Below are 22771 nucleotides of genomic sequence, written 5' to 3'. Positions count from 1 at the left end.
GGGCATACATGTCGAGTCGAGGGCAGCGGCCTTCCGGAAGAGTCCAATTCGACTCTTTCCTCTTTGGTTGCTGCACCACGGATCTCTCTGTCGGCTGTTCCGGTTCATTAGCTGTCTCATTGTGCTCGCTGTTGGCCTCTTGGGGTTTGTGGAAGAACTCGCGCAGCCTCATTCGCCTGATGAATTCCTCTGTGTCTGCTGCGAGACTGATGGGGTCCATTTTGGTGGTGGGGCAGAAATTGAGCCCTCGGCTGAGAACTTCGATTTCATCTGGTTGAAGTGTGGAGTCCGACAAGTTGACAATGGACTTCCCTGCAGTGGTACTGTTTTCTACTGTGGTACTGGGGGAGGCTTGGTTGCTGCTGGTGGTGATGCCGAGTTTCTCAAGTTTCCTGTTCTTGGTGTGCATGTAGGTGGCATAGTTCCGTTGTCTCGTCTGCTTGGCAGTGTTTCGCAGCTGGTCTGTGTCCTGAGCGCAAGTTCAGAAATATGGACTCTATCTCAGCCAATGTTGCCTACCTGATACGCTGCAGGAAAGGATGTCCTGAGGCATGGTACATTGGGGAGACCATGCAGACGCTACGACAACAGATGAATGAACACTGCCCGACAATCACCAGGCAGGGTGTCCTCTTCCTGTCGGGGGACACTTCAGCAGTCACGGGCATTCAGCCTCTGATCTTCGGGTAAGCGTTCTCCAAGGTGGCCTTCACGACACACGACAATGCAGAATCGCTGAGCAAAGACTGGTAGTCAAGTTCCGCACACACGAGGACAGCCTCAACCGGGATCTTGGGTTCATGTCATACTATCTGTAACCCCCACGACTTGCCTGGGCTTGCAAAATCTCACTAACTGTCCTGGCTGGAGACAATACACATCTCTTTAACCTGTACTTAACCCACTCTCCACTCACATTGTCTGTACCTTTAAGACGTGATTACCTGTAAAGACTCGCATTCCAACCATTTCTTGTAAATTGAGTTCGTATTTATATATGTTTGTGAACAGAACTCCCACTCACCTGATGAAGGGGCAATGCTCCGAAAGCTTGTGGCTTGTGCTACCAAATAAACCTGTTGGACTTTAACCTGGTGTTGTGAGACTTCTTACTGTGCTTACCCCAGTCCAACACCGGCATCTCCACATCACGGCTTTATAAACAGGGCATTGAGCTCAAAAGCAAGGAAGCTCTAATAAACCTGTGTAACTGGAGTACAGTGTCCAGCTCTGGGCAACACTTTAGAAAGGATGGAAAAACATTAGAAAGGGTGCAGAAAAGATTCACAAGAATGGTTTCAGGGTTGAGGAACATCAGCAGGGGCTGTTCATCTTGGAAAAAATATTTCTTAGAGGTGCTCAAAATCATGAGGGGTTTGGACAGAGTAGATAGGAAGAAACTGTTCTTATGGGGAATTAGGGGCAACTACGTTAGCTAAATAGCTTCCTTATGTGTTGTAACCATTCTAGAATTCAATTCTGAATGAATAGAGTGGGAAGCCGGAGGAGAGAAGTCACCAGCATCCAGTTTCAGGGTGACACAGCTGCCTGTGTTAGAACATCAGAGGCCAGCCCAAAATTGGGTCTTGTACTTCATCTAAATAATCTGTGGAGGTGTGACAGGAACTCTTCCTTTTGCATCAACAGATCGCCAGCAGAAACAAAATGTCGTGCAAATATGCAGCAACACCTGAACAACATTCAGATTTGGGCTGATAAGTAGCAAATAACATTCCCGCCACACAAGTACCAGGAAATGACCATCTCCAACAAGAGAGAATCTAACCATCTTTTTCTTGATATTCAAGGGCCATTGCATGCCCACTATCAAAAGGGGTACAGCTCCACCAACATTCAGTAAGTTCGCCATCATTCAGGACAAAACAGCCCACTTGATAAGCACCCCATCCACCAGCTTCAACATACACTTCCTCCAGCACTGACACACAGTGGCAACAATGTGTACCATCGACAAGATGCACTGCAGAAACTCAGCAAGGCTCCTTTGACAGAACCTTTCAAACTCTCAACCCCTACTACCTATAAGGACAAGGGTAACAGATGCATGGAAACATCATTGTCAATCTGTAAGCTCCTCTCTGAGCCAAACACCATCCTTACTTGGAACTGTATCACCGTTCCTTGCTAGGTCAAAATCCGACCAGCACTGTGGGTGTATCTACACCATAGGCTGCAGCGATTCAACGCAGCTCATTACCACTTTCTCAAAGGCATTTCAAGATGGGCAATAAATGCTGGCCGAGCCAGCAACGCCCACGTCTGTTAAAAGAAAATGCTGTCCTATATGCACACATATCTTTCCTAGATGTAAAGTGCCTCTTATTTTTAATGAGCTAGTTAGCAGTACAAAAAGCTTGCATTATTTTAAACCCCAACTTAAATGTTAATTAATAAGCATGTGGGAAAAGGATCACGTTTTCTATTTACCTGATCAAAAAGCAAGCGTAGCTGTCGTTCTGATTCTCCTACCCATTTACTGAGACAGTCTGCACCCTTTCGCATGAAGAAGGACACCCTCCGGTCTCCATGGCTACACTCGTTGGCCAGAGCTCTGGCAACAAGGGTCTTTCCCGTTCCAGGAGGGCCACAAAATAAGCAGCCTCTAAAAATTTAAAGATGAGAAACTTTTAAGAATAGTTTGTCAAGTATTTACAAGTGAAGGAATGCTGAAGTGACAATTAGTTCAGTTCCAGCCTCATTGCACAGTACCTGCATGTTAACTGCAGATCAAGACTGACACTGGACAAGGCAACAGTGACTCAAACTAGCTTTACTTGAAGTTAAGAGCACTAGTAGGAATTAAAAACGACTTCCCAAAGTTTTATTTTTGCACAATTTAATGTAACTATTTCGTATGATTGCATTTCATTGGTTATTCTCTACATCAACATACATGTTCATTCTGTCACAGATTCTAATACATGTTGTGCGAGGCTGAAGCAAAATACTAAAGTATTCCAAGCAAGCAATCCAATTCTGAATGACCAGTTTTTATTTACTTAACTATTCAACTTTTGTGGCCTTAGAGATTAATCTACATCTCATGAACAGAATAACGCAATGTGATCATTCTGCAAATTTCTGTCCTTCAGACCTCTATTGCCTGAATCCTAACTCACAATAAAACTATCAGTTGTGCTGGCCTATTTTGACCTCAGGGTCTGGAAAGAATTCAAATTTAAAATTCTCATCCTTGTTTTCAAATCCATTCATGGCCTCACTCCTCTATCTCCATAATTTCCCCCATCCTGCAACCCTGATATCTCCACATTCCTCCAATTCTGGCCTTTTGGCCGTACAATTTCTTTCACCCTTTCTTTGGCAGTCTATCAGCCCCAATTTCTGTAATTTCCTGCCAAAACTTCCTCTCAAGATCAGGTTTTTGGCCTAATATTTCCCTATATGATTCAGTGTCAAATTTGGTTTGATAACACTCCTGCAAACCACCTTCAAACATTTTACTAGGTTGAAAGTGCTACACGTGAACAACATCATCTGAGTTTATCAATAATACATGCTTTAACATAGAATCTTGTATCTAGCATAAATTCACACTCTTGGTTCAGATGCAGTTTTTTAAAAAATGATTGATGAGTTGGTGCTTAAAATTTATAAGCATTTTCAACTTCCTCTTATACAACTGCAGCCATTCACATCACAATCAGCTGGATTTGTCCATTAACAGCAGTAGACTAAAAGGGACAGGTTAGATTAAGTCGCTAAACACCATTATTTTTTTCCAGATCACTGACTTTCTATGAGCAATATCAATGGGAAGACCAGAAAATAATGCAGCTTACAGATTAGCGTAGCAAGAACTCAAGCCAAGAAACTTAAAAATCTAATATACAATTTGTATTTTTTGTTCTCCTTTAACATAGTGACCTTAAATTTCAATTAACAGCATTAATTAAATTGATGAGCAAAATGGCCTTCCTGTACCTTGGAGGCTGAATCTTAAATCTCTCAAACACTTCAGGATAAAGCAAGGGAAAAACCACCATCTCCTTCAGTGCAGCAATATGGCTTGAAAGTCCACCCACACTATCGAAGCGAACCTAAGAGTATATAACAAACAAATGCCACTTTCAACAAGTAATGCATGCAGTTCATAGAATCCTACAGTGCAGGAGGTGGCCATTCGCCCCATCGAGTCTGCACCAACCATAATCCCACCCAGACCCCATCCCCACAATCCCATTCATTTACCCTGCTAGTCCCCCTTACACTAAGGAGAATTTAGCATGGCCAATCCACCTAACTTGTACATCTTTGGACTTTGGGAGGAAACCCATGTAGACCCGGGGAGAACGTGCAAACTCCACACAGACAGTGACCAAAGCCAGGAATCAAACCTGGATCCCTGTGCTGTGAGACAGCAGTGCTAACCACTGTGCCACCCGTTTCCTTCCAGTTATCTACACATGCCTTCCTCTCTAACATTGGTAAGCTAGAATAAACTGGATTCACATCATATATAGGTCTCCCCATTCACACCATAAAATTCTGAATACAGAATACCTGCCTTCAGTCATCCATTTTGCACTACCAAATCAACAAAAATGAATCTGACATAGATTCTCCCAAATATAGCAACGTATCCCACTGGCATTGGGGTTCATGCCATCAAACTTGTCAAAATTCAATAGGATTTATAAAATTGGAGAACTCTCCCCTCACCAGCAAAAATATCAGAAGCAGAAAGTAGTAAATCAGTCTGAGTGCTTGATAAAGCTGGGCTTTAGGCAGCATTACCTTTTACAAAACTGGATTTTTTTCTGCTTATGTAAAATTGACAGCCATAGGAATTAAATAAGCAAACACAGGGCATTAAGTTTAATAATTACAACTGAAACAATTTGCGCTGCGTGACAGTGCAGAAGAGGAAACTAGTCAGTACAAAATCTTTTCCGAATCCATCTATAAAAGTTTAAAGTCTATAATAGAAGCTGAGTCTTGGTCAAACTGATCCATGATCCAAGTGTCAGCCACACAGAATCTTATAGCGCAAAAGGCTGCCATTCAGTCCACCTTGATCCTCCTCTTGGGAAGAAATAATCAATTAATCTCAACCCTGTGCTTCCCCACAAATCATTGCCCTGCAATTCTTTTTCCTTCCAGTATATACCCATTGCTATTTTGAAAATTATTGACTCTGCTTCCACTGTTCTTTCAGGTAGTACATTCTTGATCATCATTATTTGCTGCATAAAAATGATTTCTTCTCATTTCATCTCTGCCTCTTTTACCAATTGTCTTAATCAGTCCCCTGCTTACCGACCCTTCTGTCTCTAAGAACAGTTTATCATTTGCTATCAAAATTCATGATTTTTAATACCTCTACTAAATGCCTCCTTAGCTTTTATAACACCGATTAGAATTCAAATCAAAAGAATAGTGATATCTTAAATATATCAAGGATCCCGTTAAATGATACATAAATGCAGGAACTGTTGTACAACTCAATTGATCTGCAACCAAGGGTAAACACCAAGGTGTAAATGGTCAATCTCCAGCGAGGAAGGTTACAGCAAAGTTATCAATCCAATGCCAGAAAGACCACAAACACAACCCTGTTCCCCAAGTGAAAAGGAAAACACCAAGCCATGTCAAATGGAGGCCTGATGCATTATGTTCAGCCATCCTGCAACCAGAATCGAATGCCCAGGTAGAATACAGTAACTGAATTTCCTGACAGCTGTGGGTAAAATACACATCTACCAAGTTACACCGCTAGCCTGCAAGTTTCAATGCTGCTCTGTACTAAGTTAGCCCTCAGCCAGGATAGCAAAAAGAGACCTCAGTCTCAATGACCTGGATGGGCAAGGTGGGATGAATTAAGGAAAAATTAACAAGACAGCAGGAGAAATTTTGCAAAGATCCCTCTCTAGGCGGGGCAAAGTCAGGAAGGAGAAAATAGAACAGGATGAATTTAAACTCTCTTGCTTAAAATGTTGAAATTGCCAAACTATAAGCACATTGGCCTCTGGAAATTAAATATTTAAAAAGTTGAAACAATTTAAGAAAACTCATTCAATGTCCTGTTCCTGTTAATTTTGCCCGACAGCTTTGAATCTCAAAAGCACCAGCAATAAAGAGAAAAATATTCCCATTATCCCGTGCTGAGGTGGTGAGTTGTTCTGGTTTGGTAGCTGCACATTTTAAAGAACAGTAAGTAGTCTCACAACACCAGGTTAAAGTCCAGCAGGTTTATTTGGTAGTACAAGCTTCTGGAGCATTGCCCCTCCAAAGCTCGTGCTACCAAATAAACCTTTTGGACTTTAACTTGGTGTTGTGAGACTACTTACTGTGCCTACCCCAGTCCAACGCCGGCAACTCCACATCACTTTAAAGAAAGCCCACAATCTTGCATTCAATAATGCAATGAGAAGTCAATGCCCTTTCTATTCATTCATTTATTATAGTTTCATTGTAATGTCTACTTAAGAGCACAGTGAAAGTTTTCATGATTTTGAATTGGATAATCAAACATGATCATCTAACCACTGAACTTCAGTCTTGATTCATCTATGTCAATAAAGATGAAAGGATGCCTCCTTTCTTCCAGCTTAAATAATCAAATTGGTAAAACAGGGCTGATTTCAACACGCATGCAAAAGCAGTAAGGACTACAGCTTGCTTCTTTGCATGAAATGTTCACAAGTTCTTGCATGCCCCTGCACACAATATCTCACCTATCTAATAAAGTACTTCAGAGGCAGAAACTATTAACCAGCAGACAAAATTGAGAACTCTATTTCTCAGGGAAAACAGTTTGAGTTTGGAAGAAACTACAAAAGCCTCAATCTGGGCAGCATGGTGGCACAGTGGTTAGCACTGCTGCCTCACAGCGCCAGGAACCCAGGTTCGATTCTGGCTTGGACTATGCATATTCTCCCAGTGTCTGCATGGGTTTCCTCTGGGTGCTCCGGTTTACTCCCACAGTCTAAAGATGTGCTGGTTAGATGCATTGGCCATGCTAAATTCTCCCTCAGTGTAACCGAACAGGTGCTGGGATATGACAACGAGGAGATTTTCACATTAACTTCATTGCAGTGTTAATGTAAGCATACTTGTGACACTAATAAATAAACTTTAACCAAAATATCCAACAACTGAAAATCTTCCATTGATGACAAGAAATCTTCATAATTGCTGGTATTTGAGTGCAAATAAAGAAGCCATCAAATTGCAATGGATTAACAGCTATTCCAATTTTCTATAGATCTTTTAACTTAATATCTAGTAATCAATCTGTTTAGTTTATTATTGAAAGAAAGGAAGAGTTGAAATAATTAAAGATCTGAGGAAGAAGCTCAAATTTCCTTAACTTACAGAAGTGTCAATTTGCATTGGATCCACATCTGCCAGGCTAGCACCTATTTTCATCCGATCTTTGCGAATTCCTTTCAAGTCATCTTTCCTAACATTCATTGGAAGGCATCTAGAAATGGAAAAAAATTTTAACAATGGAATTGTTGGCAAAAATCAGGCAGAATAAAACAGGCTTCCCATTCGCTATTATCCATTTTATATTACTGATCAAAACATATTTGACCCCCAATATCGGTAAGAATCTGTAAATACACAGTAGATAACTGATGGAGACACTCAAGATCAAGTTCTAAACAAAAAGGTGTATCCAAAACATTGACATGCCTATTCTTGCTACAGGTACTGAAGGACATGCTGTACTAATCCAGGATTTCCAATTTCTGTTTCAGTTTTGAAATGGACAAGTTCTTAAGTTAGTGGACAGAAGATCTGGCACAGGATGGGTGCAAGTATTTTCGCCACTTCATTTCATGCATTGTTGGTAGAAAGATGATTAAAAGACATCAAGAAAAAAGTGTTGCTCCAAAAACTACTTTTCAACAACTAGATTGTTACTCAGAAGCTAATCTGGTTCAGAAAAACAATCTATCCAGACAACTGAGACAGGAAGGTATCAGTAAGGAAGTGAAATCAGAGTGTAAACTCTAAATTCTGAAATGTTGAAGACTAATATGGAATTAACAAGAGCACCATTTGCCTCTTCCAAATTAACCTTCCTGAAGGACTGAGGATTGGAGGAAAACAGAAACATGCATGGTTACAAGAATGTATGCCAGCTTCCAAACAGTCATATTTGTAATTGAGAAATAATTCAATTCATTTGAACAAGGCTGTAAATGACAGCCACCAAAGTGCTCTGATGGCCCTCCTGCCTGATATCTACAGGAAGTTATGAATCCTTCAGTTTCTCTTCATTTGAAGCTTTCCCAAGGCATTCCAACAGAGGCTTTCTTTGAAAGATAACTCATGATTTGGGTGTGGAACAGATTGGGCACTGAATGCTTGCAGCTTTATGGAAGCTAAGCTGGCACAGATGCTTCATTTTGACCACCACAGCCTGTCAAACGGCTGAAACACATGTTGCCAACACTCCAGTGTTCATTTCTCTAGCGGCTTGCAAATCTACAGGGGCTCTGTTCAAAACCTTTTGTCTTCCTTCAACTGTTGCGGATATTGTAATGCAAACATAATCACTGACCAGCTGTACCATCGCCTGTAGTAGAATTTTATTTCAATAACAGATGCTTGTAGTGACCATTTGACTGAAAGCATGTGATTCTTTGCTCGTGTTGCATTTCATTGCTGGCTATTTGGTGTTATCTTTCAGCTCGAGTTGATGGTTGGGCAGAAGGGATGATTAAAAAATTGACAGAAAAAAATCCAATGCAGCAAAAATCACAGCACAACCATTGTTTTGCATTGATCAGGTTAGAGTACTGTATTGCTTTAGCAGGACATCTCACAGCTTGTTCTTTCCTAGGCCAATTCCCAACTAATGATACAATACTATTAGTCAAAGCACACACTAATATCTCCTCACTGCCCAAGTCCTCATGCCTTGTGCTGCTGACTAATGAGAACTTATTGGATATAAAGCAACCAGCTGGTGTTGCATTGAATGCCGCAGTGTGCTCACTATCAAATGTTCCTGTTTCACATTAGGAGTTCCAAATGTTTAAAATGCTATGAACAAAGTAACTATGGAATTTAACATCAATTATTATTTAATCATATACCCACATAAAAGGAAATGAGGGCAGTTGGGATGAAGCCGCATGGACATAAAATTTTGCTGCAGCAACTAACTTATTGGTGATTGTTCTATTGTCTTGAATATTACATTAAATTCTTCTGAAGAATGAAAACTTCAACAAATCCTTGTTCACCCCAGAAACTGTACGCAAACACATACTGCTTCATGTGAAAATGCTTGTGGGACAAAATCTGACAAAGTAGGAACAGGAGAATGTACTTTCAGCCCTCCCTGGTAATTAATACCTGTTTTTTCATGGCGGGAATTCCCACTGAATTTGTTACAAATCATTGCATATGGGAATGGCAGTTGTACAAACATTGCATGTCCACAGTAAGCTGTTGCTACTCTGTAGTAAATTGAAAGAATTGTCAGAATAACAGCAAGTACTGGATAAAGTATTGACCTCCTCTATATTGACATAAGTAAACTCAGTGACCTCTCTACCTGCTAAACAAGAACAGTCGATGAAAGAAAAACGGCTCCAAGGATTGCCAGACAAATCCAGTTAAATACAGCCTGACTGGCAGATCCCAGTCAAACTTCAGTTCAAGCAACTCTTTTCACAGTAATCAGATCAGGCCTTAATGACTATCAAGGTGGCTCTGACATCCATCATTATGAAGTGCTTCGAAAGGTTAATCATGGCACAAATCAATTCCAGCCTCCCGGACTACCTGGATCCATTACAGTTTGCCTACAACCGCAACAGGTCCACAGCAGATGACATTTCCCTGGCCCTGCACTCAACCCTGGAACACTAGATAACAAGGACACTATGTCAGACTCCTATTTATTGACTACATCTCAGCCTTCAACACTATTATTCCCACGAAACTCATCTCCAAACTCAGGTGGTCTGAGCCTCGGCACCTCCCTCTGCGACTGGATCCTGAACTTCCTAACTCACGGACCACAATCGTAAGGATAGGCAACAACACCCCCTCCACGATCATCCACAACACCGGTGCCCCACAAGGCTGTGTTCTCAGCCCCCTACTATATTCCTTATACACCTATGACTGTGTGGCCAAATTCCCCTCCAATTCGATTTTCAAGTTTGCTGACGACACCACCATAGTGGGTTGGATCTCAAACAATGACAAGACAGGATACAGGAATGAGATAGAGAATCTGGTGAACTGGTGCGACAACAATAATCTCCCCCTCAATGTCAACAAAACAAAGGAGATTGTCATCGACTTCAAGAAAAGGAGAACATGCCCCTGTCAACATCAACAGGGACGAAGTAGAAAGAGTCGAGAGCTTCAAGTTTTTAGGGTGTCCAGATCACCAACAACCTGTCCTGTTCCCCTCCCATGCCGACACTATAGTTAAGAAAGCACCCCATCGCCTCTACTTTCTCAGATGAAGGAAATTTGGCATGTCAGCTACGACTCTCACCAACTTTTACAGATGCACCACTGAAAGCATTCTTTCTGGTTGGATCAGAGCTTGGTATGGCTCCTGCTCTGACCAAGACCGCAAGGAAGTACAAAAGGTCGTGAATGTAACCCAATCCATCACGCAAACCAGCCTCCCATCATTGACTCTGTCTACACTTCCCGCTGCCTCAGCAAAACAGCCAGCATAAGCAAGAATCCCATGCACCCCGGACATTCATTCTTCCATCTTCTTCCTTTGGGAAAAGATACAAAAGTCTGAGGTCACGTACCAACCGACTCAAGAACAGCTTCTTCCCTGCTGCTGTCAGACTTTTGAATGGACTTAGCTTGCATTAAGTTGATCTTTCTCTACACCCTAGCCATTACTGTAACACTACATTCTGCACCCTCTCCTTTTCTTCTCTATGTATAGCGTGCAAGAAACAACACTTTTCACTGTATGTTCATACATGTGACAATAATAAATCAAATCAAATCACTCCAGCAGTTCCCGTTTTCCGAACGCCCACTCTCCCTTCAACTCTGAAGTCAGGCACAAAGGTGGATCGCATCAATTAATGTCATCAAATGAATAAGTTCTTTGTATTTGAGATACATATTTCCATGTTTCACTATGTTAGGAGTAAGATGAATAGCCTGTTTTTAAGTGGCAATTATAAAGATGTGCACAAAGCCTGTCACTTTATTAGGGAACCAATATACAACGCTTTAGCTGTAACATTCTCCACCTCAGTCTGTATAGCTTGTTTTCGTGGAAAAATGGTGGTATGATGGTTAGCACTGCTGCCTCACAGCTCCAGGGACCAGCGTTTAATTCCAGCCATGGGTGACTGTGTGGAGTTTGCACGCCTCACAGGGACCCAGGTTCAATTCCGGTCTCAGGTGATTGTGTTTGCATGTTCTCCCCGTGTGTGTGTGGGTTTCCTCCGGGTGCTCCGGCTTCCTCCAACAGTCCAAAGATGTGCAGTTAGGTGGATTGGCCATGATAACCTACCTCTTAATGTGTCCCAAGATGCACAGGTTAGGTGGGTTAGCCATGGGAAAATGTGTGGGAATACAGGAATAGGGCAGGAGAGAGGGTCTGGGTAATATACTCGTCAGGGAGTCGGTGCAGGCTCAATGGGCTGAATGGCCTTTTTCTGAACTGTAGGGATTCTATGATTCAATGCAAAACAACTGAACCCACCCCTGATTCAGCTAGACATTGAAAGCCATTCCAAAAGATTGCACTCTGGTCTACCATTAAGTAGACAATGTCTTGATAATGGGACATACAAGATTGTGCAATGTTACAGGGATAAGGTAGGGCAGAGGGACGAGGTAGAATGCTCTGAGAGTCTGTGCAGACTCAATGGGCCAGATGACCTCCGACTGTACTGTAAAGATTGTGAAATCATTTCGCACCCTTCTAAGTGTATTGCACACCAGTTAGCTGTCACACAGACCATTTCAACAAGTGATGTACCAAAGTCTATGGAAGACACTAAAAAAAGCATAATGCTGCTTTTTGCAGTGAATGTTTAGAAAACAGAGGATTTAGCTTGCTCTTGAAAAACATGAAAGACTCAAACAAAATGGTGGCAAAGCAGACTTTTCATATTAAAACAAAACTTTGTGTTTTCAGCTCATTCAAAAGTTTAGTCTTGCCTATACAGATTTCCCATTGTTCCTCAACAAGGCATGCAAAATAGTAGTGAGATCCCTTTTCTTACTTCTATCAAGTCTTTATGGAACCTCATCTTCCCATAATTTTATGGTTCCTCAAAGCAATATCTTGCATATGATCATACGAATTAGGAGTAGGCCATTCAGCCCGTCGAGCCTGCTCCACCATTTCACAAGATCATGGTTGGTCTGAATGTGATCTCAGCCCCACTTTCCTGTCTGTCGCCATAACACCACATTCCCTTGTCAATCAAGAATGATCTCTTAGCCTTGAATATATTCAAAGACCCAGCCTCCACTGCTCTCTGAGGAAGCCAATTCCACAGGCTAACAGCCGTCCGAGAAAAAATTCTCCTCATCTCCGTCCTAAATGGGAGACCTTTTATTTTTAAACTGCAATCTAAATTTCCTTGTTGGAATTGGAACGTCTCATTTATCCTTCGCTCTCGAGTCCTCCCTGTTTCAGTCCTCCTGGTGTCTAACTTAAGCCTTAGCAAGGGCTCTCATTCCTGGCAGGAACTTCTCACAAATAAAAACTATGCACAACAAATTCTGCAGTGAAATTCAGAATTAAAAGCAATGTTAATTCCCTGACCTCAGTTACAAAACTCACCAGTCACTATTACCATTTTCCAATTCCAGTCTATCCATCAGTTTTACATAAAATTACAAACCTCTCAAATCTCTTTTTTAAATGGTTTACTTCACTGTATATTAACATCACTTCAACCCATCAGCCTCACAACCACTTCTTCTACATTATTCATCTCACTGCCAGGAGTAACACGGGTGATTTACATTCAAACAACAAAGTCCTACAGTTATGATGCAAGCCTCTTTTTTAAAAGAGAACCAAATGACATCATAATTAGCTCAAATGAGATTTAAATAATTAACCCAAAATGTTGTGGCTAAAGCATAGCATTTCACACGCACCAATTAAAAATACATGCAGACAGGGACTGGCAAAAACAAGCCACATTTCCATAAGCATTATAATCACAATGGCACTAGCCTCATATTATTTAGAGTTACACTGGAACCGATTACAGCAGATACACGTTGAGGAAAAACAAAGTCAAAGAGTTAATAGCAAAATATATATTTTAACCCAAACTTATTCCAAAATGCTTCTTCTCTTCCTAACTGTAAAGTTAGCTTTTATGAAAATACTACACAAAATATTCGGGTCAGTGCGCTAAGATTTAAAACAAAAGAAAAAAGATGAAGAAAACAATCCTCCACTTTGTAGAATCTTCAGTGAAGGAGGTCATGTGGCCCATCAAGTCTGCACTGGCTCTCTGAAAGAGCATTTCACCTATTCCCACTCCCCTGCCATATCCTGTAACCTGCACATTCTCTCTTTTCAGATAACAATCCAATTCCCTTTTGAATACCTCGATCAAACCTATTTCTATTTCACATCTCTATTTAGAAAATGTGCAACATACCTCAAAAGTGCTTGGCTCCTGGTTTTGTTTCTTCTTCTCTCAAAATGCTCTTCCTCATCCTCTGAGGATGAGGAAGAGGAGGTGGAATCACTGCTGTGTATTGCATGTCGTCGCCTTCAACAAGAAAAATACTGTGAGCAGACTTACTTAAAAGTTCCACACTGCAATTCTATGAAAATTGCATTTTAAAGCATCAATATATCATTGATCTATTATCAAACCAGCAAGTGCAAGACCATTTGTCATCTTTCAAAGACTCTAGGACTAGTCTTAAGAATTTCTTTATATGACAGAGCTGCACAGTTAGAAAACTCTAATGCTTTACAACACCAAAGTATTTTATTAACAAGATATTTGTTTAGGATCACAAACAAATCAATTATCTGGAGTACAGGCGCCTTGATCCTTGGCCTGTACTTGCCAGGAAGAAAATTGAGACTATCCAAATAAATTTCCTTAAAATAATAAATAGATTTGTAGATACGGCATGAAAAACTGCAGATCTTCTACACCTCTAGTTCTGAGTTTTGCATTTCTGACTTGATGTGACTTCCATGACTAATGTTTATGAGAACAACGTGCAAACAATGTACATGTAAAATGTTTTGTAACGATTTAAGGAAAGCCTGTACCTAGTTCAGTAAAACTTTACCACAGTTGCATTGACCCTTCTGTTTGAGTAATGTTCATCCAAGAACTGCTCCCAATACCTTGTAACTTCAAGTAGTTTAAATGACTTCACGTTTTATTGGTTTCCAAACTAAATTATTTTGACTTTTTAAAAGTATAGAAATAATGGGAAGTGTTGAATCATGAATGTCATTTACACATCGTTGAAGTATTTCACTTCTGCAAATGCCAATTGGAATTCATTGACAGGTCTGTTGTATTTCATGATTTCTGGTATGCATTCTAATAACCTGTGTGTATAATCAAACTCTGTATTGTATCATATCTGTTTGGTACGCTATGGAGTCTTTCTATTGACTGTAATGTTAGTAATTCTGTAGAACGCATAATAAAGGCATTAAATTATTTATAAAATTGAATCTTTAACTTTCTTTGCATAAAGTTCATGTATCAATTGTGAAACTGCAACAATTAGAGTAATTTTATTACTTTATTAATCCCGACAAATTTGTAACATAGCTGATTCATTTGAATCTCTTCCAAAGGTGGCACGGTGGCACAGTTTTAGGCACTGCTGCCTCACAGCGCCAGGGACCAGGGTTCAATTCCAGCCTTGGCTGACTGTGTGGGGTTTCAACGTTCTCCCAGTGTTTCCTCCGGGTGCTCCGGTTTCCTCCCACATCCAAAGATGTGCGGGTTAGGTGGATTGGCCATGCAAAATTACCCTTTAGTGTCCAAAGATGTGTTAGTTGGGGGGGGTTATTGTGGTAAATACGTTATGAGGATAAGGGCCTGGGTGGGATTGTTGTCAGTGCAGGCTCAATGGGCCGGATGGCCTTCTTCTGCATTGTAGGATTCCATCCCTATTACTAAAGGGGCTGTTGCCATAGTTTAAACATTTTAGATTGCAGGTTATAATTTAGTTTCACAAACCTGGTCATTTTTCTCTTGCAGTAAGGACTGCAGGAAGCAGCTGTACCAAATCGAAATCTTCGTCGTACAGGAGAAGCTGGGTCACGATAAAACACCGTGCGTTTCTTTTTTGGTTCTAGTTAAAAAGAACATAAATGAAGCAATTTCATCAGATTCCTTTAGTATGTACATACAACAGACTGAAGGTTTTCCCAAACACCATGTAAAAGGCAGATTCGTAGTTACCTTTCAGTCAGCAATATCACACTCGTAAAAGCCAAAGTGAGAATTTGTAGGGTCACACCACTATTGTTTAACGGAATGTGATGCTGGTATGTAGAATAAATACACTTTGCTTTTAATGAAAAATCTAACTATATCGATGTCAGAAAATGTACAAAGCTGGATTAACATTAATAATTTTGGGGTCTCAGATTAACAGTTGAGAATCCACCCTAAACTCTAGAGCACAATGTTATTCTAAATAGGTTCATTGTTAGTCTTGGGGATACACATACAAAGATGCAGTTTACTGGCGATCAGGGATGTGGGTGCCTGTAATGTGTAAGCAGGTGGGACATGTTTGTACATACTTTAGGGACTGTTACAACAATCTAAAAAAAATCAGTTTACAAAGTTCAAACTTAAAGTTTTAAAAACCAGGCCAAGATAACAAAGCCACAAACCCAAGTAACCCATTTTCTGGAGTTGGACTGATGAACAATAATCAAAACGGATATCCAAGGCAACTCAGATGCCAGAGAATTATACTACTGCCATCTCTGAAAGCCAAGTCAAAACTTTTCACCCAGGCAAGCCTTCATTAGTCCTTGCCTCGAAAAACTCTGGTAATAATGCCAACAGAATAAAGCCATTGCAACCCCTCATCTCCAGAGTATGATCTGTAAAAGCTAGTCACCACTTGTTTCTTTTATTTGAAGGGAGGTTTGGTAAAGCTAGGCATTGAAGTCAGAGAGAGTCTCTGGCTTACCATTGTCATGCACTTTCTAGCAGCCAACTCAAGGCTGTATCAAGGGTGCAGATGCAAGGCCAAAAGAGGGAGTTTAATTAAAATAAAAATATTAACAAGGTGCCTGAGGGAGGAAGAGGAGAAAAAGACTGATTAAATTACATCAAGTAAAAAGCAGTTATACCTTCACCTGTAGTTTGGCATTGCACAACAGCTTTCCTCTGACGTAAATAATAGCGCTTTTGGGTATCCTCCTCACCATCCTCATCTTCTCTATCTTCAGCTTCTTCTTCCTCGGATAATTCTGTAGTTGGTTTGGGAAATTATTTATTAATTCAACATGGGCGATGAGGGAGGACATACCACATACTCAATCCTCAATTTCTTTGCTACTTGATCTGAATGATTCTTATCAAGCTATGAAAATCACCTAGTGATGAAATAAGTTTAGCCTGTTCCTAACCAGATTGTCCAAAGGAAAGCTGTAGCTTCTCCCATTTACGTACGTTAAGAAATTCAGGTATCTAAGATAGATTTTTATCCAAAGTCACAAAAGTTAATAGCTCGCAACATTTTATTTAACTAAACTTGTAAAAGATGGAAAACAGCAACTACTTGAAGAAGCTTTAATTCTCAGTTTATAGATGTGTTAACCCTGATTTCACTTTGAAACATGCCATGGTGACAAACACGTTTAAATTTGTTTCCATGAGAGTTGAACCAGTCGGGGTGGGTTTATGGGCTTTACTTTTATGGACTTTGTCAGCATGTGCATCAGATGACAGTCCCCAGTTATACTAGACTCATTAAGCATTCGTTGAATTCAGCATATAGTTGAATTACAATGATCACAAGGTTCCCAGCTGGGTTTGATTGTCATTATGCGCCATGATGACAGATCATAGTCCAGAATTCAGATCGGGCCCTCTCTAAAGAAGCGCCTTAACCTTTGGAGCAATAGTTACTGTCACAGGAAGTGGGACACACATTAAACTCGCCCTCTCATCAGCAATCCAAATGTAAGAACAGATGAAAGAGTTATCCAATTTAAGGCACACTTCAGCCTTTTCCCTTTAACCTTGAAACTCATGAATTATTGTTTGCAGAAGAGAAATTCTGTCTTAATCTGTCTTGATATACTTAGGATTTTTAAAAAGAGCAGTAACAGAAGCCAAAATTGTCTTTGGACAGCTAAACCTTTGGATTACTTACCACCACTCCCATCCTCATGATCTTCTGTGGTTTCTTCATCTATTGTCTGAACTGGCCTCTTTCTCACACATGAATACATATCTAAATTTTCCTTTAAGGCAAAAAAGACAGCATCAAAGTATCAATCTTTGGGGTGTGACTGATTTCAGTTCAGTTACTCTAACAAACGTAAAGCACTAAATTTGAAAAATAAAATCAATGTGTGGAGATCTATCATGATTAAGTAACACCACAAGATTCTATACTACAGTACAAACCTCCCAACAAAAATAGGCCATTCACTAGCCAAGCCAAAAAAGGATGGCCAGTATATGCTCTACCATGCCAGTCAACAAACATGAGTATTCAACCCAATACATGCTCCACACGAACCTCCTCCACCCATTTCAAAGCATGGGTAAATTGTCAATCACCTCACCTTCTTCCTCAAAACAACTAACTTCTCTAACGCACCAGCATTTAAACCATGCAATAATTCAAGTAAATAAGTCACATTAGATGCAGTTCACAAATTAAACTTCAAACATTTAAAGTACAAACTTACTTCATCTTCTTCTGTATCATTAAGCTCTCTTAAATTCTCTAATTCTCTCATTCTCTGACGTCGCAGCTTTTTCATGTCATCCATTTTCTGCAAAACAGCTTCTGCAGTGCTGTCCAACAAATATTTGCAAATGTTAGATTCCAGTGACAGATTACAGACATCAAGATAGTCTGATTCTGGATTATTGAATCATAAGCACAGAAAGAAAATTTTCCCCACTCTTACTTTGTTATCAATTTATCAAAGAGAACAGATTGGTTTAGTGTGTTGTAGCGATTTCTTCGGAGCCGACAACTGCGTCGCACTTCCGTATCAGTGCTTTCATGTACTCCTTCATGCACTTCCATTTCAACTCTCTTACTCCGACACGTTATGGCGAGTGGAGCTACATTCAGAAGAGAGAGGACACAATGCATGACCATTAGATTACAGAGTGCATACATGGTTTTAGCATTTAAAGCCACATTTTGCTTCTTTGGATGACTCAAAATGGCTTTACAAAGTACTGGAGGATATATAGTACACCAGGCCGTTTGGTCCAATAAGCCCATGCTCCACACGAAACCTCCTCCCATCCTTCTTTATCTAACCCATTCAGCATATCTTTCCATTCTTTTCTCCCTTGTGTACTAAGCTTGCTTCTCCTTAAATGCATTTACTATTCACCTCACCTACTTAGGAAGCAAGTCCCACATTCTAATAGCATCTCAGGGTAAAGAAATTGTTCCTGAATTCCCTCCATGATCTCACCAGCAAAGGAAACATATTTTCTACTGCTACCCTATCAAACCCTTTCATAATCTTAATGACCTTTATCAAGTTTGTATAGTACTGAATAAATATGAATAAATAGCTGAGCTTCCAATCCTGTATCTTCTTCAAAAAGACCATCTACTTCCACTTTATAATGTTTCTGGTCCCCTCCTCAGTTCAGCCTATCTACTGTTGAAATTTTAACCCGTGTTTTTGTTACTTCCACTCTCGATTATTCCAATGGTCTCCTGACAAGCTGCCCACTGATAACTCTAAACTCAAACACTGCCCTTATTCTAACTGATAACATGTGCTTCTTGTACATCACCCCTGTGCTCCGTCGCCTCCTGGTCTACCAACAGCTCAAATTTAAATTCTCAAGTGCTCAAATCCCACCATGATTTTGTTCTCCTGATCCCAAGCATCCTCCAGCCCAACAACCCTCTTCCAATCCTCCAAACACTTGCCCCACTCCTTTCGTGCCACCAATGGTGTCAAGCCTTTAGTTGTTTTGGCTCCAATTGCTGGAATTCCCTATTTAATTATGTCTCTCCTCTTTTAAGAAATTGTTTAAAACTCTTGAAGGTACATGCTTTCAGTCATCCCACCTACCATCTCTTTCACTGGTTCAGTGTCAAATATGGTCTATTTATACCCGTGAAGTGCATTTTCCCTATGTTAAAGAGAAGCGACTGTTGCTTAATGAGATATCGATGTGAGCCCATTTGTACAATGTTGCATAATACAACATATGGCTGCCACTTCCAATATTTTCAGAATAGCTACATTTTAACTGACAAAAGTCAGTAATGACAAGTCCCAAACCAATTAGAAAATGAAGCACATACTTCAAAACATTGAAAGATTTAATTCTCCTGTAACTTATATTCTTGGACTGATCCTAACAGATTTAATTTAAAATACCCCAATCTATTATGTGCGCATTAGGTTTTTTAAAAATTCATTTACAGGATGTGAACGTCACTGGCTAGGCCAGCATTTACTGGCCATCCCTAACTGTCCTTGAAAGTTGGTGGTGAGCTACCTTCTTCAACAGCTTCAATCCATGTGGTGTTGGTATACCCACAGTGCTGTGGGGGAGGGAGTCCCAGGATGTTGATGCAGCATCCATGAAAGAATGGCGATATATTTCCAAGTCAGGATGGTGAGTGACTTGGGAGGGAACTGCCAGATGATAGTATCTCCAGGGGTCTGCTGCCCTGGTCCTTCTAGATGGTAGTGGTCATGGGATTGTTAAGGTGCTGCCTAAGGAGCCTTGCTGAGTTCCTGCAATGCATCTTCTAGATGATACACACTGCTGCCATGATGTGTCAGTGGTGGAGGGAGGGAATGTTGTGGAAGTGCCAAAGTGGGTTGCTTTGTCCTGGATGGTGTCAAGCCTCTTGACTGTTGTACGAGCTGCATTCATCCAGGCAAGTGGAGAGCATTTCATCATACTCCTGACTTGTGCCTTGTAGATGGTGGACAGGCTTTGGGGTGTCAGGTGGTGAAATACAAAAATGCAATAGTCGAACTTACCTTCTTTATCATTACATTTGTTGATCTGCAGTCTTACCGATTGCCTGCAGAGAGAAGAGTAGTTCTTAAATACTGAAGTGAAAATATTTTGAGAGAGTGAGAGATAACATTCTTGGAGTTTTCTGAATGGGGGAAGGGGTGGTAATTTTATTGGGCTTTAACTTCCTCAGACTGGCAAGCAGCATCAGATTACCACTTCAAGAACAATTATTTACGCTAAATTTCTTCCAATGCCCGTCTCGTCTGACCTTCCAACTCAGGCCAGGTGAGATTTAGACAGCACAGCCGCCCTCGAGGCTAAGCGTCAAAGTCCAGTAGTATCAGATTGAAGACGGACATGCCCTTATTTGTGTTAAAAGCAGCACTAGCTGCTATAAACCAGGTAAGTTTAAAGGTCCACTGAAATTGACAGACCTGGGAAAAGATATCCGTCTGTGGTAAGTGGATGATTTTTGGGGTGCGGGGCTGGGTTTGCAGGGATAGCAGTCAGCTGGAACCTGCAGGGGGGCTGAAGATTTCCGTGTGGATGGGAGGTGTGTGTGTGTGTGTGTGTGTGTGTTTATGTCCCCTGGGGGAGTTTAGGGGTGGGAAGTCCCGTGAGGCAACTACGTCATTACAGTAGTTACCCAGAAGTCAACAGAGATTTTAATTACAACTTTTTTTTGAGTGATTATTAGCATAACCATGTCGGGACCATTCGACGTTCGTGATTTAAAATCACATTTTCGGATGCTTCACAGTGCAGGGCAATTGCCCAGAGGACGTGTGCTCTTCTGGGCAATTATCATGTCAATACTTATCTGTGAGGTACCAAGAGGGATTTCTCCAGCACATCTCTGGGGTACCTCCCAAATCCAACACTGGAGAGTTTACATGTTAGTCCATTGTATTTCTGTCACAAAGAAAATAACGCTCTCTGGTGGCAACAAATACAAAAGTTGCAACACAAAACAATGAAAAATAAGACTATCCAATGCATACACTGCAGAAGGAAACATTATATCCATTGGTTACAAACAGTTCCTATACCTGGTGAAATGTCGTACTTCCATCCCATTGTCACACAGATCTTCTACGCTCTTTTCATTATAGCTTGAATCTAAGGAGGTATCAGTTTGTAACTGACTTTTTCTCAAGGCTGGAGAGAGATTACCATTGCAGTTCTCCTTCACATCATCAGACAAGTAATTCTGCAGTTAAACAATGACAGTGTTGGAAGATTCAAACTGTAAAATTCACACAAATATCTATTACATGGTAGGCTAATATTTATCCTATACATCTAGATTGATTGGAAATTAGCAAAGATTATTCATGAACTATATGTTCAGAAGTCAGGGGTAAGCTATCTTTTCTTTTTTGTTGCACAGCTCCTGTAAGCATCCTAGTCCATGTACATTTGAGTATGCATAGGGGCGATCTCCCAATGTATTGAGGTTGTCACTTTAACTGTGTCAGCATTGTCACATGTCAAAATTTGACTATTTCCACAGCAAGTATTTGGGAAGAATTGTCAATTTTTCTGGCAAGTGATAATGGCTTAGTCTCTCAGGAAAAGTCTTCCATTAAAGGTGCCCCTTTTTAAACCTGAAATTTAAAGCCAAGCATTAATTAGCTAGATTCTTGGACACTTCTCCCCCTCTCTAATCTCCTCTAGGCCCAAATGCAATTTGGGTAATTCCCTCTTCTTCTTCCACTCCTTTAAAACATTCCTTAAAATTGGCCACTTTGGCCAAGTTTTTAGTCCTCAGTTCTAATACCTCTTTTGTCTCTGTGTCAAATTTGTAGAGGGCCGTTGTACTTTAACACCTTAAAGACACTATATAAATGCAAGGCATTCATGTTGACAAATACTTCTCAGCCACTGGGTTGGAAAACACGTTGTTTTGTGAGATGGTGGTAGAAAGAGACAGATAACAGAAAGTCATTCTGGCTTCTGAAAGAGGATCCGTCAAACAAACAGCTGTGAATGATTAAAAACTGCTGTGAAAAGTTATGATGCTCTGGGCTGCAAGAGTTACTTAATCCAGGAGCCAATCAAACAAAGCAACCACTAAAGCTGGGTAGTGTAGCAAGTTCAATATTTTTTCTTGTTATCTGGAGACATGCACCTAGAGATTTAGTCAGCTTCGCACTTGCTCTCTAAACTAATGTTAACAGGATCCACAATGATTGCTTAGGTCAAAGCTAAGACGCAAGAGCCTTTCCTTGCTCGGAGTTTGCTGACTTTGTTCAGTGTCAATGTTCCTCACCCACACCTAATCTCCCAGCTTTCCCCATTTGTGTTCAAATACCTAACACCGGTTTCCCTTAACAAGACAATGACAGAGCCCCTTCAAATTAGGACTTTTGAAAACACAAGAATATTCTTCCAGATTAAACAAAAGAAAAAGTACTTAACCTGGGTCTCACATTATAGTACAACCATTAAGAGATCCCATACACCTCTCCACGATGTCATAAACACTAACGTTGCAATTCAAAACATGAGGCCATTCTGTAAATTAAATTGACAGATTTCTCAAAAACAACTGCCATTATCATAGTCCACATCCAATTTAATTCCAGCCTTTTTCATAG

At 40.6% G+C, this 22771-nt stretch overlaps 1 protein-coding gene across 5 annotated transcripts in view; it reads right to left on the bottom strand.

Moving 5' to 3' along the window:
• Positions 1 to 22771, bottom strand: part of LOC144495970 (ATPase family AAA domain-containing protein 2-like) — a 59466-nt gene that overhangs the window by 28788 nt on the left and 7907 nt on the right. For all 5 annotated transcript variants that reach the window (XM_078216874.1, XM_078216872.1, XM_078216873.1 and 2 more), the window contains exons 2-12: positions 21221 to 21381; positions 20192 to 20235; positions 18125 to 18284; positions 17900 to 18008; positions 17356 to 17446; positions 16328 to 16447; positions 15195 to 15309; positions 13632 to 13745; positions 7357 to 7465; positions 3964 to 4079; positions 2449 to 2623 (exon numbers count right to left, since the gene is read on the bottom strand). In XM_078216874.1, the coding sequence (XP_078073000.1) occupies positions 2449 to 2623; positions 3964 to 4079; positions 7357 to 7465; positions 13632 to 13745; positions 15195 to 15309; positions 16328 to 16447; positions 17356 to 17446; positions 17900 to 18008; positions 18125 to 18284; positions 20192 to 20235; positions 21221 to 21381 (1314 nt within the window). The remainder of the gene's footprint in view (positions 1 to 2448; positions 2624 to 3963; positions 4080 to 7356; positions 7466 to 13631; positions 13746 to 15194; positions 15310 to 16327; positions 16448 to 17355; positions 17447 to 17899; positions 18009 to 18124; positions 18285 to 20191; positions 20236 to 21220; positions 21382 to 22771) is intronic.

The sequence above is a fragment of the Mustelus asterias genome, chromosome 7, assembly GCF_964213995.1.
Source record: "Mustelus asterias chromosome 7, sMusAst1.hap1.1, whole genome shotgun sequence".
Lineage (NCBI taxonomy): Eukaryota > Metazoa > Chordata > Chondrichthyes > Carcharhiniformes > Triakidae > Mustelus > Mustelus asterias.
The sequence above is the reverse complement of the archived record's forward strand: the minus strand, read 5'-3'. Positions and strand labels throughout refer to the sequence as shown.